The sequence below is a fragment of the Argiope bruennichi genome, chromosome 7 (assembly GCF_947563725.1).
Source record: "Argiope bruennichi chromosome 7, qqArgBrue1.1, whole genome shotgun sequence".
In the NCBI taxonomy this organism is placed as follows: domain Eukaryota; kingdom Metazoa; phylum Arthropoda; class Arachnida; order Araneae; family Araneidae; genus Argiope; species Argiope bruennichi.
This window is the reverse complement of record NC_079157.1, coordinates 48,942,702-48,959,405: the sequence shown is the minus strand read 5'-3', so window position 1 is coordinate 48,959,405 and position 16,704 is coordinate 48,942,702. Positions and strand designations below refer to the sequence as shown.

Here is a 16,704-nt window from a genome sequence, read left to right as displayed (position 1 = left end):
ATATAAATGAATTGTTAAGGAATGGTTTTTTAATTCCTCGTATGCATGTATAGAGAAAGTATAGTGATTATCAAAAATTTGAACTCGAGATTTTGACGAATCTCCACGTTTTAGACTTCCCTGACCTCGAAAATTACATTTTAGAAAATGTCTGTCCGTCTGTTGCTGACAAAGATAACTCAAAAACTATTTAAGGTAGACGGTTCAAATTTGGTAAACGGTCTTTACACCAAATTTGCAGGTTCCTGTCAAATTGTGAGTAAATTTGTTCAGAGGAAGTGCGCTGTCGGGCTGTTCGTATATAAGTTAACACAATAATTACGAAACGAAGTGAGCTAGATAGATAAAATTCGGTACACAGTTTTAACAACTATAGAATAGACACCTGTCAAATTTTGAGCCAAAATCAACCACGGATTGACTATCTGTCTTTCTGAAATAAGTAAAATCAGTAATTCGAAAACGCAAACACTCAAAGATATCAAATTTGGTGCGGAATTTTATGACTGTAGGTGCAGTTTTATATCAAATTTGTATTTCAATCTGTTGAGAAAAACCCGTCTAAAACACATGTTTGATTTTTGTATTTTATTAAGGCATGACAAGGATTAATCTCCAAATTACTCGTCAAAGATGACGCGATAGATTCAGTAAAAATGTTAAATTCACGCCAAATGTTAATATTTCGTAATTATTGTTCGCCAATAGCATGTAAGGCGTATATGCGAGAAAGTTTTGGGGAGACCATTCAAACAACTTTAATTGTTATTTTCGACATGTGACTAATTTTGAGGTCAGTGTTTCTTTTATTCTTTTGCTTTAATACAAATGCAATTGATTTTACTCAGTTCGGTTATTGTTATTAATCGGTAAATATTATCAAAATGCTTAATTTGAGATGTGATCATATTTATACTATACTGTATTCCTTAATAATATTTCTTATCTCTCTAAAATAATGGATGATTAAAATTTCGATACATTTTTACCTTTATTTTTATTATTAAAACCTTCAATATTTCAACCTCAAAAGCAATTCATATGTATGATTTGTTGATAAGAGCTCCCTGATAAGAGACTGTATCAGAAATGAAGAAAGATAACGATAAATCTTTCAATATTTTTTACAGCCTTGTCTTTCCAAAACACTATGTAGGTTTTGCATCCATTCGTGTCTTCCGAGTTTATTAAAAAGTACTTTTTTGTAATATTACTTACAAACTTATGGAACGTAAATTAAAATGAGCAGAATCTTAACATTTTCAGTCACACTAGTGTTTTGTCTTGTTATGTGTGTTGTGACAGCAAAAGAAACAAGAAAAAATGATGTTTTATTATCCGAGCCAGAAAGTAACTATTCTATTTCAATGGATAAGTCTATAAATAAAGAGTTTCATATCAATGTATCTGAACTGGAAGCAGATCGAGCAGATGGTAAGGCAATTATTTCTGCTTATTCTTTTCTCTTAAATGTTATGTGTCGTATATACAAATTGCGAAGAAATCAAATTTGTAATAAAGTAGAATTAATTTTTAAAATGCCTAAAATTGTTGTTGAATAATTAACACGCTTCAAATGTATTGAAAATAGGGCCGAAGGGCTTAATTTAAAATTTAAATAAATTTTTCACAATTAGAAATAGTGGTAATTGAAATTTTAAATAATCATGTGTAAATCATTGAAATTATTTTAAATTATCCCTTTTCATTTGGATTTGGGTTCAAAATTAATTTATTAATCAATCAAAAATTAATACTAGATGCTCAATCTAATGATGTTTTAGTGTCCGAATTTAATACCGCTTATGTTGTATAAATGTTAATTTAGTACATATTTGAGATATTTGTAAGAAATCTTGAGCATATAAAATAAACATAAATAAATATTAAACATTCCAAAATGACTTTCTTCTTGCCATAAAATATAAAAATTTTAAGCTACTAATATGAATAGAGATAATTCAGTCTGCATATCAGTGCATTCGTAAATTTACATATTTTCTTTACTTCAAAGTATTTAATAGGAAATATAATTTCCATTTTCCTATAACTTGTGGCATTCTGTGAATGACATTTTATAAGTAGATGAATAAAATTTCAAACTTGTCAGAAAGACTGAGATTTTCCAACAACTTTAACAGTTCCAAACATTAATAAAATGCAATAGCGCAACATAAAAAAGGAAACAGGTGCACAAAATCTGGAGAAACATGTTGTTGTTGGTCACAAAGTCCTCCATGTCAAGAGTAATACCACTGGGGGCAGTACTCCAGTACCAGGGGGGTACTGGGGGCAGTACCAGGAGTGATCGTTCTCTGATTGAGGTCTAAATTACGATCTGTGGATGAGTGAATGAAATGCATGAATGAAGTCCGCCCGTAAAAAGGGTTGTGAAGTGTGTGTAGCTAAGTCGTATTCTTGGCCCTAGATGGCGTTATTGAAAAACAAGAGACACACCCTTGGCTTAAAATCACTGACTTCTAAAGTCAGTGGGCTGGTCTATGACAAGTGCCATTTACAGCAACAATAAAATGCAATGGTACTAAAAAGTCATTTTTACTCTGTTTCAGAATCTCTTTTATAATCCTTCTTTTGCAGCGTAAGAAATAACATTTAACGCCAGTCATGAATGATAACATAATTGATTTGAATCCAATTAAAAACCACAGTCACATACACACATACATTTTAATAAAGGTAACTTTTTGCTTTTTTACTTACAGAATAATAACATACTTTTTAACAACCCCAGAGGCCTACAATAGTTATGAAATACTAACCTTTGGCGTGAATTTAGCATTTTTATTGAATTTATTGTGTCATCCTTGGCGAGTTTTTTGACAATTTTGATAAGGCATGTGTTTAATAGAATCTGAAAATCGAATTTATATTTTAGACCGATTCAAACGAAAATTTGACAAAAAAAAAAAAAAAAAAAAAAAAAACTACACCAGTAGTCACAAAATTCCATATTAAATTTAATATATTTAAGTCATTGCATTTTTGAATTATCGCTTTTACATGTTTCTGAAAATAGAGATCGACAGATAGTCTACTAGTAGTTAGATCTGGCTTATAACTACACTACAAATATTAAATCTATATTCTATAAAGATTATCTATAAATATTAGATCTACACTATAAATATTAAATCTATAATCTAAATCTTATCTTACTAGCTCTCTTCGTCTTGTAGTTATCGTGTTAATTTACATTCGAAGAGCCAGATAGATGAAATTCCACTGAACAGATTTTATTCATAATTCGATAGAAACCTGCAGTTGTTATAAAGACTGTATACCAAATTTCAACCGTCTTGCTCAAGTTGTTTTCGACCGCCTAGACAGTCTTTGTCACAAACAGACAGATGGACCTTTTTCAAAAATGTTTTTTGAACTCAGATAGGTCTGAAACTTGAAGATTCGTCAAAATCTCGAGTTCGAAATTTTTGACGATTGCAATACCTTTATACTATCCATACGAGTTTAGTTAGTTTAGTTATATTAACGTCCCGTTTGAAGCAACACAAGGGCTATTTTGGGACGGACCTCGTAATTTTGAACCGCGGTCAGATGAAGAGGACGACACCTGAGCTGGCACCCCCCCTCTCCACACCACACTACACCAGCGGGAGGACGTTTGGTCATGACGGATTTAACGTGCAGACCCCCTTACACGACGGTTCTTCGGTGGAATAGGGTCACGAACCTGAAACCCTCCGGCTCCGAGCCGAGACCTTACCACCAGGCCACCGCGGCCCACTATCTAAACGAGAGAGATTCATAAGCTACTGCCTTTTCGAAATTTATGAATAATGTTTAGAAGGAATGCAGAAAGTGTAACGTAATGGTAAAAACCAGGCATATTAATGACTTGAAGTTTTGCATGATCACGTAAAATAATCTTGTACTTTGATTTCTGTAAAATTTAGATAAATTTTTTGAGCATTGATTTTGATAAATATTAAGCTTAAGGGCAAAATGTAGAGGGTATGTTGTATTTTTATATAAAAAAAATTCAGAACAATTATTATAACCTTCCGAAAAAATGACCCGTAATTTAACATTGACCGACAGAGACGCTAAGTCTCCTTTCATGAATTCGAATAATTAAAAAGTACTGTTAGCTGCTGAAAGACAGTATGAAAAATTATATAAGTTGGTTGACTTGAATATTAAATTGGTAATAAGTAAAAAATTTTATTTTAGTTAAGTTCTCTTTCCTAAGTGATAAATTAATCAGCCATTCATTGTAGAACAAAATAATGGCTTTAGTGCAGAAGAGAGATTTGAATTATAATTCGATTTCAAATTCCTTATTCGTGCCGAAATCCCTGTAAAACAAACAATAAAACAAGCCGTTGTAAAAAATGGGATAGTTTTCTCGCTTGAAAAAGTACCACTAAAAAGAATCTTGAAATTACCAAAACATTTGTCCTCGAACGTTTGATGAATCTCCAGCTTGTAGACTTCATAAATTCGAAAAAAAAAATTGAATTTAAATCCGCCCTTTGAATACTATCATTTCAAAATATAACAAGCGAAACTGATGAATTTTTGTTTGAGATCATTACAGATAAATTTTGAGTTTCTACCAAACTTGAGTAAAGTAAGTAAAAGCGAAGTCCACCTGTTTATCCTCCTGTGTGTAATAACAATATATAATATAATTATAATACAACAAATATGCAGTCTCTCAAAAAAGTATTGGGACACTTGGCTTAAATAATTACTAAGTTATTTATTTATTTATCACATTAAAATAAAAAACAAAATGAATCAAAAAATATTTTAAGATTTGGTGTACAGTTTGTAAAGAAAATTTTACTGATATTTTAGAATTATAATTTGATCTAGCTTTTTAAAGATAATTCAAAGGGAAATAGAAGGCAAAAAAGTATTGGGACACTTTTAAAATGAGAAATTCAACAAATATATAGCACATGAATAGAATTGAATTTACTACCACATTTTTAGACTATAATTTTAAACATAAAATTTTCAAAAGATAAGATTAGTTTTTAAAAATAAAATGGCAAGAAACTTAGATATATCGGTTGATGTGCGAAATCTTGTAATAAGTCATTGGAAAAAATGGGAAAGCAGCTCGCTGTATAGGGCATATCTTGAAATGGAGTACGTCTACTGTTTTTAACGTTATTCACAGGTTTAAGAAAGCAAACAGTGTTCAAAACAAGCAAAGGTCAAAGAATCCAAGGACATTTAATGAACGTGAAAAGAAGTAGATTGTAAAAAAAGTTCACTTTAATCCAAAAACTTGAGCAATAAAAATGGCTCTGCAATGTAAAAGTAAGTTTGAAAAATCTGTAAATTCTGAAACTGTGAGAAGTGTTTTGAGAAAACATAAATATCATGGCAGAGTACCTCAAAGAAAGCCCTACATCAGTAAAGCAAATTGACAAGCTAGGCTGGCATTTGCTAAAATGTTTGTAAAACAGCCAAAAGAATTGTGGGAAAATGTAATTTTTTTGATGAAAGCAAATATAACATTTTCGAATCGTATGGCAAGCAAAATGTTTGTCGGAAACCAAATACAGCTATGCAATTTACGACCTACTGCCAAATATGGAGGTGGAAATCACATAGCCTGTGGTTGCATGGCAAGTACTTGTGTCGGGAATTTACATTTTATTGGTTTTTCAATGAATAAACATATCTCTCTTTACATTCCCAAGCGAAATTTAAAGCAAAGTGCATACAAGCCGGGAATCTCAAGACATTTAAAATTGTATAAAGATAATGACCCCAATTATAGAGGATCCATCGCTGATATTTGCAAGTAATGGGTCCTTTACCACTGCCCTAGTGTTATAAGACTCCTGCACATATTCCAGACTTTAATCCTATTGAGCATGTGTAGGATTATTTGCAGAAAAAAAGCTATATGAACATCAAATTTCTAACAAGCAGGAATTAAGAAAACATTTGGTCGAAGTGAGGGCAAAACTCGATGGATCATTTTCCAAAAAATAGTTCCAACCCATGCCAAATAGACTACGAGAGGTCATAAAAAGCAAAGGCGGCCCATCCATATAATAATTTTTAAATTTGCATTAATTTCCTTTATTTATGGGGAGTATCCCAATACTTTTTTGAGCACGTTTTTTTTATTTGATTTTTTTCTATTTTCAATTATAACCATAATTGCATTAATATGAAAGTTTTGTTTGAATTATTATGATTTGTATATATCAAAATAATATTTACTTCTTTGTTTTAATTTCATTAGTATATTTAAGTAAAATATTATGATAAAAATCTGTGAACATGTGGGGTGTACCAATACTCTTTTGACAGACTGTATATGTTTCTGAATCTGAGGTACAGTTTACTCTTTATGTTTGCATATCTATGTTGAATTTCAAAACAAATCCAATGACATTTATTTTTAATCAGATTATCAGAGTGAATGCGATAGCGGGAAAACTTTTAAATGAAATTTGGTATGTATTCTTGACTCATAATTTTGCATCTTTATCAATTTACAACGCTATCATTTAAAGGAAAGATGTATTAATGTTCGAATTTAAAATGAAACAAACTCTATCACGCAGATATACGAGAAAGTTGAATGGAAAACATTCTGATTAATTTGGCAAGAAAAATAGTAGATTCTAAAATACCTTTGCTTCGAAAAGGATTGTTGCATTTTTATTCGCCCCTTTCTTAAACTCATTAAGACCGCATTTTTGTTTTATATCAGGAACGTAAATGAAATAATAAGACAATATTACAGACAATAGTCATATCTTTGCAGAAAATGTTTAATAAATTTCTTCTGGCTGGAAAAAAACACATTTGGTAGGCTGAATATTCATTTTCTTTGGTTAAAGCTCACCCATCGAAAGCAAGTATATGGGTAACTCTCTAAAATTCGATTCAGATGAATTTCTTATAAGTATCAATAATTTGATGTTCTGTTTGGGCGCATTTTATTGAAGTGGGACGAAGACAGAAGTTTATGTCTTTGTTTGTGTGCAAAGTCATGGTTTGACACTTTTATCTACTGAATCATATTTCTCGCATTTACAAAATTTTCTATTGCCAAAACTACATATAATTTATATCATATGCTGATTATTCACTATTTTTGGACTGCAATAAACTTAATTCCTGAATTTAAAATTAAACTATTTAAGAGTAAAGTATCTTTGTTTTTTAAATTGCAATATTTTGATAGATATTCATCCAGCACTTCTAATTAATGCGCTGACTAAACACCACAGCTTATGAGACGAATTTTAATTTTCTTAGCTATTCCGACCATTTCGCTGCACATATATGACCTTAAAAAAATGTCTTCTTGCGTAATATATTAATAGACTTTTAAAGACACAACAGATGGACATTATATATGTTTAGAGCCCACTTATAAAGATTTTTATTGTGAAAATGCAATACCATTTCGTATATGTACTATTTTAGACCACGGGAAATATATTTATAAAAATAAGAATAGTTTACTTTTCCGCCACCAGGGACAAAAATGGTGCTGCACAGTGATTTGTAACATCAAAAGAAGTTTAAAAACTAAGAAAAAGGGAATGTTTTGTGCAATTGTCTAAAATATAATCAACATTTTAAAGCATACTTTTTTTTTAAGAACACTCTTTTTAATATTTTTCTAAATATTTGTATATCTTCTATTCATTTATTGATTTTACACTTAAAACTTATTTCTGAAGTTTTTGCTATTTTCATTTCACATTTGTAATGCATTTCATTTGCTCATATTGCGCCATGCTATTCTCAAAAGAACAGTAACGAAGCATGAATGTTGCATGCCTTTACTGGTTCGTCTGACCTTTTCGGTGTTTTAATACTCTGTCAACTTATCTACTTTTCTTAAGTACACAAACGATATATAAATAATTTCAAAATATAAAATCACTAGACGTAAAAGTAGTTGAATAAAAATTTGTGTTATTTACATTCATTAAATTTTATGAAAGACAAACTGTTAGCATTAACCAGCAGGAGAAAATATCTCCGCAGCTTTCTCGCATGCTATTTAATAAAGAACCCTCTTCCCTCTTTTCGCCTTCATATTTTGCATTTACGAAAAAAATTTGAAAACCCTCTGAAGATCCTGAAGGATTATTCAAATATGTCCTGGGGAGCTTTTAGAATATCGTTATGCCATGTTGCAGAGAGCATCCAAGTTTCCCAAGAAGAATTACGACTACGTAATATATGGCTCCGCATGACAGAGTATGTTGCTTGAATTAGATGTGTGAAGATTTTAGTGCTTAGACACTTCTACTTAGATCGAGGTATCTAGCAGAAGAGGTAAGAAATGTATCATTGGAGTGTCATTGAGTAGAAGAAGGATTACTTAAGGTGAAAATGGAAGCAGTTCTTCAGAAGCAGTTTAAATTTCGGAAGAAGCTAGTCAAGTTTAAGTGACAAAGTCCGTTTAGTACTGAAGTAAGGAAAGGCGTATTGCAGTGGGAATAGTTAATTGGTTCTGTGATTGAGAAATTTTCACGAATTTTGACTTGACTGAAAAAATTTTCTTGAAAGTTCTTTGATGAAATAATTGAACTTTGAAGTTTTAAGATCTCTGTGTAGAATATTATTCCGGATAAACCATGGAGCATTGGTAATGATACGAAGTATTTCATTTTGTAAAACTCGAGTTTTGTTTCGGTTGGTTTTAGTGGCAAATTCCCGAATTTGAGGAGCGTGAGGTTAGGTCTTAAAACGTGATTTATATAGCATTTTGTTCTGTAAAGAAAGGGGAAACGCCTGCGAATGAATGGGTAATGAGATAAACTTTAATCCACAACCTTCTTTTTACTGTTATTGATACAATAGAGTAGAGATGTTAAAAATATCAGATCCGATTTATTATTTCTACTCTCAGACTTTGCGGCGGTATCTTTGGTACTTCTCGCTGAAAGTAGTGAGCCCTCTATCGATTAGAGATGCAAAACGCTAACTCTTCAGTGCTATTAGAAAATCTTATCTCTTCCACCACATTCTTTTTTTTAATTACTTCGCTTACAAAATGCTAGACAAACCGGCATTCCTTCATTCTTTACAAGAGAAACAAACGTTCATAGTAATTTAAACTTACACAATGTTCTTGTTGTACTAAATGTAACATATCATCTCACCCCATGGAAATCACATGAACTTCATTTCATGGAAATCACAATACTTATATTTATATGGACATAAGCCCATTTACAACTTTTAATTGATCTATTTCAAATCCTGCGGTTTACCTACAACTTTTTTCTCATCATCGGGATACATACAAAAATTTCATTCTTATCTTCACAGATAATTCAAATTGATCTTCATTTGCTTTCGTTTTTATCAATTCTACTCTATCATTTCAACCTCCGCCCCCATGTTTTGTTTTTAACAACAGAAACCAATGCTATCATTCATCAGTTATTTAAAACATTACAAAAATATTATATTTACTTTAATGTCAAGAGTCAGAAAATATCTATTAATCTGTTTCTTAAAATATTTAAAAAAATTTTTATATATATTTTATTGCCAAACATCTGCTTAGAGCCTCTGATGGCGAAAATGTAATTTCTCTTCCTTTATAAGTTTATTTTCCATGATCTCACAATAAAATATTTATGAAATGGGTTGTATTTAACTCAGTATATTCTTAGCATCAAGCTCTAAACACATACTCTTTAAAAATAACCAGATTGAAGAACATATCATTCAAAAACTTATTCACATTACAAAACTCGTGAGAAAAAAATTCATTCATATTACAAAAATCATGTAAAAAACTCACTCGCTTCACAAAAACTCATGTGAAAAAACTCACGACTTATCACAATTAGAGCTGTGCCTTGAGATGCAAGACGTTTAAACAAACAAACAAAAAGTTGAATGTAAAGTTATAAGAAAACCATTGACAAAAGAGTCGTAATTTTGAGTCTTGGGAGTACGAAAAAATGCCATTTCAATGCCATATTCATATCAAGACTTGTATATATATATCAAGAGAGGAAAGTGGTAAGGACTTGACATTATGAATCCTGAGCATTCAGTCCCGGAAACCGAGTTCATCAAAGACTGGTCGTATGTAGGTCTGGTACGAATTAGATTTCAGATGAAGAGTCAAACGTCGTGAAACTTATGTTGCACATATGTTTGGAAGGATTTGTTGACAATAAAACAAAAAGACGATATTTGTATTGAAACGGTTTTGCTGTTGCTTTATAACTGAAATATATTGCAATGAAACTGGTAATAATAAAATTGAAATTTGAACAGAAAATAAATGCATATAAGTTCTATGCAGATGGTTCTTCGCGGATAAAATCCAAATTACACCTGGCGAAGACTAGTTTGTTAATTCGTACAAAAACTGGAGAAGATAAAACTCCATTTTTTAAAAGTTTTTTACACCACCTTCAACCCCTGTAATTTTGAAGGATTTCTAAAAGGGTAGCTGGCAGTATCTGATGTATTATCAATACTTTACATATTATAGTGGTAAAAGAAAAATTGAATTTCTCCTTTAGTTAATTCTTTATTAATATTTTTCAGTAACTTTTTGCTCTGCTTTTTTTATAATTACCCAGCGTTTTGAATCACTTATGCATTATACAGCAAAGTAAGATTTCCAATTGATAGCATAAACAGAAGAAACAAAAGAAATTGTATTGTCAGTTTAGTAAGAAAACTCAAGTTGTGTATTGCAGATAATAATCATTTTGTGAAAAACATATTCCATTCAAAGTCGCGAAGTTGAGATATAAATTTAAAATGACTAAGTTAAAATAATTTAACAAAAGAATGCAATACAATCGTTAAAGTATAGAAAAAGAATTCTTTAGTTAATATTTGGCGATATTTCTACTGTTTGGCACGATTTGGCACAGATTGATAAAAAATATTTTCCGTATTCTTTATTTTGCCTACAAAACATTTTCATTATTAACAAAAACTAACAAAACTAATTACAAAAATGAAACAACTCAATAATTATAAATATATTTGGTTTAATAAATACTAGGTATTATTAGAGACTAAATTGCTTTCTGTGAATGTTAGTTGTGTTCAATTTAATTAATTATTTTTGAAATCTTACACCTGAGAACATACCCGAGGGACATCATAGTGTCATTCAAAACGTAAATGTATTGATATTTTATTTTAAATTGCACTTCGTCTTTTATAGTAATGCAATTTACTTGATTATTCCATACTCAACATATTAAAAACTATACAAAAAAGTTTTAAAAAATTGGGAAAAAAAATCCTGGAAAAATTTACCCTACAACTAAATTGCTATCATTAAAACTGATTTTTAAAATTTTAGAATATCATAATAGCCAGTTTTATGCAAAAATATTTTTATGAGCTATCACGAAAAAAGGACAAAATAACAATTAATTTTCAATGAATCACTTCTAGATACACTCTGCAACGTATATATACGCCAAATCTGGTAGCTCTTCGGGTTTAAATCTACTTGAGTTTTTCACCAGTTTGGTAACCCGAAGCAAACGAAATACATAGTTCTTCTAGCAACCCAATTTCTGCATTGTTTATTATCACAATGTCCTCTCAATTTGAATAAAATTGTCCTGCAATAAGAATCAATAAAATATCTAATAAATGTTTTCCCTTATTGAACATCTTCTATACGAATTTTTGTGAAAACTGAAAATTAAAAATAATCAAAAAATAAATGTCAATTAAAGAATTTAGTTAAATTGTCATTGTAATTAAAAGCCTTTTATTGCTAATAAAACATTCTAGTATTATTTTTAAAGTAAATTACGAAAAGCTAATATTTATTTTTCCATAATTCTTGCAGAAGTAATTCATTTTTAAATAAAATCGTCTGTTGACGAATATTATAATAATTGAAAATAAAAGAATTATTTAATTATTGATTTGAAGAATTGAATCAAAATTTTTATCTAATTTCATAAAATCAAAATATTTTGAATAGTAATACATTAAAAATATTTTATTAATATTTTAAAAAGGAAATTCGGAAAGATTTTTTGTTTTTTTAATAAATAAATTTATTATTTTAATTAAAACCATCTACTTCAGCTTTTTGAAATCGTTTGTCTTTTTTTCACAATTTTTCATCTGAATCATGCTATTCTAAGGAAATTCTTTGCGATTAGTCATTTTTTTCCATGGATTTACGGATTCCTTGTTCGTAATTGTTCAAGAATGGATGTCAAGTAAATAGAGTGGATCAAATACTACGAAAATCATCAGGAATACTATATCGGAAAAATTCGATGCCTACATAACGGAGTATGTAAGTCAAGTAATCTGAACTCACATAAATCTGAAAAATGGAAATTTGTCAAAATCTCGAGTTCCATTTTTTTTTGACAATTATACAATACTTTCTGTATGTTTCGAATGCGAGAAAAAGTAAAATTAATTTCTTTTTCCAAAAAAAAAAAAAAAAAAAAAAAAAAAGGCAGATTAAGGAATTCGTTTTTAATTTTCTAAATTAATCACTATAAATAAATGATTTATCAGGTGATTGGATTTTCTATGGAAATTGAATTAAAAAAGCATTATAATATTTTTTGAATTTTTATTGCAGAATGCAAATGCAAGAATGGCAGGTGCATGCGAGTTTGTGATTTTGAGAAGACTGTACCATGTTTGGAAAGGAAGAAAGTGTGCGTCTGCAGTCCTGGATTCTCAGAAAAGGATGGCGTATGCGTAGGTAAACATATCTTTTTCTTATATTGTTTTATTGATCGAAATACATTTGATTGTAATTATAGAATATGTACGGCAATGTAACATCTATCTCTATGCCGTCTTACATTGTGCTGAAATACCACATGTTTCTTTCCCTGTTGCAAAATACTCAATGAGCCCCAAAATTGATTGATTCGGCTCATTTGATGTGCATGAATTAAATGCCTTTTATATATAGCCTTATAGTATAAAATCCTTCAGAATTAAATGCAAGACAAGAATTTTTTCTCAGCCACTAGACCGTCTATATGGTATATGTCTGCATGCGAATACAGATCTTTGAAAAAAATCCCCCTTTAATTATCAATTTATTTTATTTTCTAGGTCATTGAAATTCAAAAAAATGAATAATACCATTTAAAAAGTTTTATGTAACTTGCGATTCAGTCAAATGGGAAAATTTAAGTAAAAAATAGAGAAAATTAATGTAAAATGCAAAACATCCTAGCAGAAATTCTAATCAATATTTTCGAATTCTATTTCTACAGAACATATTTACAGCTTTAATGAAGGCAATGAACTAGGATCTAAGAAATAATTGTATTTACAAAAAAGTTATAGCAGTTAGAGTATTTTTTAACACAAATTTTATCAAAATTCATACGTATAAACAAAATTAAGCAGCTCTAAATAAAAACTATTCCGCTCAGAACTATAATCCTAGTTTATTGCCTTCAGGATAGTATAAATAATATGCATACAAAATTTCATGAAAAAAAATATTCATAATGTTTTGAGATATCATGTTTTGCGTATCAAAATTTTTACAAAATAGAAGTTCCTCAAAAAATGCCCTTAAAGTTTTTATTTATGTTTTATGAAAAATATCTTTTATCTTTTTTTTAATATACACCAAATTTGTAGGATACACCTTCTTTGTTAACAATTGTATCAGTTTTCTTCTTTTTAATAGCTCTTAATTTTTTCCGGCAACTTTTGTTGCACTTAAAGACTGCGTTTTTGATGTGGCGATTCTTTTTTTAGAGTGTCTCTCAGTGTATTATCCCCAGGAGTTATTTCCAGTTCAGAAAAAATTGCTAAGAGACCATAAAGTCCTTCATTAAAATTATTACAGATACTGATGCTCTTAAACGTAAAATCCGTAACTCGACAAATATGCTTTTTGGAACAATCTTCCACAAAAGATTATTGTAGCTTTCATTAGCATGTTGAGTTTTCCTTGTAAGCATTTCTTCAGTAAGTCCTGATTGCATAGCTGCATGCATGAGGACTTAAATGATTTGATGATGTTCTGTGGAAGACGCTGTGTAGTCGTGTTAGCAATTTCCTTTCACTGCAAGTCTTGTATTTTGAATATGATGCACCAACAGAAGCTTCAGTTTGTATGGTAGAAGAATGCTTATTTCTATGAAACTTTCGTTTCTTACTTCTGTTAATACTTCTTCTGCCCATTTAAAACGTTTGTTAAACAATAAAAAAATAAATATTCAGGTCAAACTAAGCAATATTCACTTGAAATATAAAGAAAATAAATATATAACACGAGGCGAGCAGATGTTTTCAAAACGTAAACAAAGTTCGAGAAACAGCTGTTGTTTATCTTCTATGTATATAAAAAGCTGAAAACTAATTCAAACTTAGGTATCTTGCGTATAGAGTATGTTATAAAGAGAAAAAATAAATTCATTTATGATTTAAGGAGCGTATATTTGATAAAACGACAAAAAATACCCAACTTCCGGTAAGCACTTCCAGTTTCGGTTTCGATTACTTTGAATTACATATATATTCATATCTCTATTTTCATTAATTGTAGAAGAAAAATAAACACAGATTTAGAAAGCTAAATAAATGTATTATAAAATGAAAAAAAAATGTGAATTTTGACCGAAAATGGCTTTTTAGACGTAGAAAGATACCTTAACTCTCAGTGATATTGATGTATTAGTCATTAAAAGAAATTATTAAATATCTATTAATTAAAATTTTAATATGCCTGCCAATAGCTTGCGATTATCACAATCGACTTCGACTCACCTTGAGGAACATGGATAAAATCTGAATGGCCGGACGCCACGACATCATAGTTGGAACAATATTGAATCCTAAAGAATCATCACAGGCAACGATACAACCTTTCTCGAAGGAGACATGTTCCGTCATCGGTAGGGGGACTAATCAACCTCCATAATGCCATTTAACCATAAAAGTCTTTTCCTAGTTTATTATAAAGATTTATTTGTAAGACATATGATTAAAGTCAGATTTCACACCAAGAATACTAAAATCATGCCATTAGTCCAAAATTTCTCCAAAAGTCTGCCCTCTTATGTAGCTTTAGAGGACTCTTAGTCATGGGTAATAAACACTCAAATTTAGAATATATTACCCATGACTAAGAGTCCTCTAAAAGTTATTATAAAAATCTGGTCATTCTTGAAAAATAATTTGCGTTCGAAAAATTTACTTATACGTTCGTAATGTATGACGATCACGAGTAAACTATACGCGATTAAAGAACTTTGGTTATCCAAAGTTGGAAGGTGTTGAATTTTTCACTTAGTAATTTTGGGTAAAACTTACGCACGATTTCTCGCCAAGAATATCAAAATCGTGCTAAGCATATATATATATATATATATATATATATATAACTTTTGTTATGTTACCTTACTGTTTTGCGTTCATTCCCATTTTCTTCTCTATGCTTTATCGATGTTACATATTTATTTTCTTACGACCCTGCTCTTTATTGGCCAGACAGGAGAATCGGGTACATTGCGGACATTTCGCCAAGTTGTAACTTTTTGTTGTATCTTGTAACTTGGTAATAAGTGGCCAAATGTAACAACCTTTTTTTTTATCATTTTCTAATAAATGTAAAAGAGATAAATCGCCAATTCTCTACGTGTGCATTTTGTGGTTTCAAAAAACCCAAAACAAAACAACATCACATGACAATAAGATTAATAATAAATGAATAAATTTCCTTTTTAAAATGATTTTCTTTGAATTAGTTATGTTTTCGAATGCTTGGATATTTCTTCTGAGTTTGAGTTTTATTTATGTATTTTACTTGACTACCTTACGAAACAATATTACAGACAATTTACATGATGGACTTATCAGAAATTAAATTTTCCAAATTGATTTTTGATCATTATTGCGATGGCTAATAAATCGACTAGACATTCGATAAATGTTCGGTCACCAAAACTGAATTTTCTTGGGGTTATTTCACGTCAGATGTAATACTAAAATTCTTCAATTCTTTATTGCAACCCAAAAGCCATCTATTAATATGAAAGGATACTAAATTCCTCAAAAGCAGGAAAAGCTTATTTTGTAAGTTATTAGTAAGTTGAAAGGGGCTTACTTTATTCAATAATATTGCAAACAATTTAAGAAAATAAAAGTGGAATGGCTGTATCCATTCGTACATATCTCAATGCTTTAACTCAAATACATAACATAAAACATAAATGAAATTTTATAGTGGTTTGTACAGCGAAATTTTAAATTCGTGATAAATTTTTAACTTTATGAATAAAAGGCTAGGCGTCAAAAAAAAAAAAAAAACATCCCTGATTCTTCCCGTTATACCTGAAAATTGGACATCAAACACAACTGCATGAAAACCCTGAAGAAATAATTCTTGTTGTTCTTTTAATATTTTATAGTTAGTATCACATACAGATATATTATTTATCTTACTTAGATTTATAAAATTATTGTAGATTTCATTTTGCTTTTTTTTTTTCAGATTGCAATTGTGGACAAGGGTTTAATTGTACATTCAAAAAGGATGGCCGTGGTTCACGCCGGAAAATTTGCTTTTGCCCGAAAGGCTACACATTTTTCCAGTTCGATTCCTCTGATTCCTACGACGACTATTGTAAACGTAAGATATTTTTTGTTACTCAAATAATCAAGAAAATATTCATCCATGAATACAATACAAAATGTAACGGGAGTTTTCATGGAATTTGTTTT

At 30.0% G+C, this 16,704-nt stretch overlaps 1 protein-coding gene across 1 annotated transcript in view; it reads left to right on the top strand.

The window, feature by feature from the left end:
• Positions 1-1,125: 1,125 nt before the first annotated feature.
• LOC129975953 (protein crumbs homolog 1-like) overlaps positions 1,126-16,704 on the top strand; it is a 37,637-nt gene continuing 22,058 nt past the window's right edge. The window contains exons 1-3 of the mRNA XM_056089260.1: positions 1,126-1,434; positions 12,587-12,712; positions 16,475-16,612. Of these exons, the coding sequence (XP_055945235.1) occupies positions 1,242-1,434; positions 12,587-12,712; positions 16,475-16,612 (457 nt within the window). The 5' untranslated portion in view covers positions 1,126-1,241. The remainder of the gene's footprint in view (positions 1,435-12,586; positions 12,713-16,474; positions 16,613-16,704) is intronic.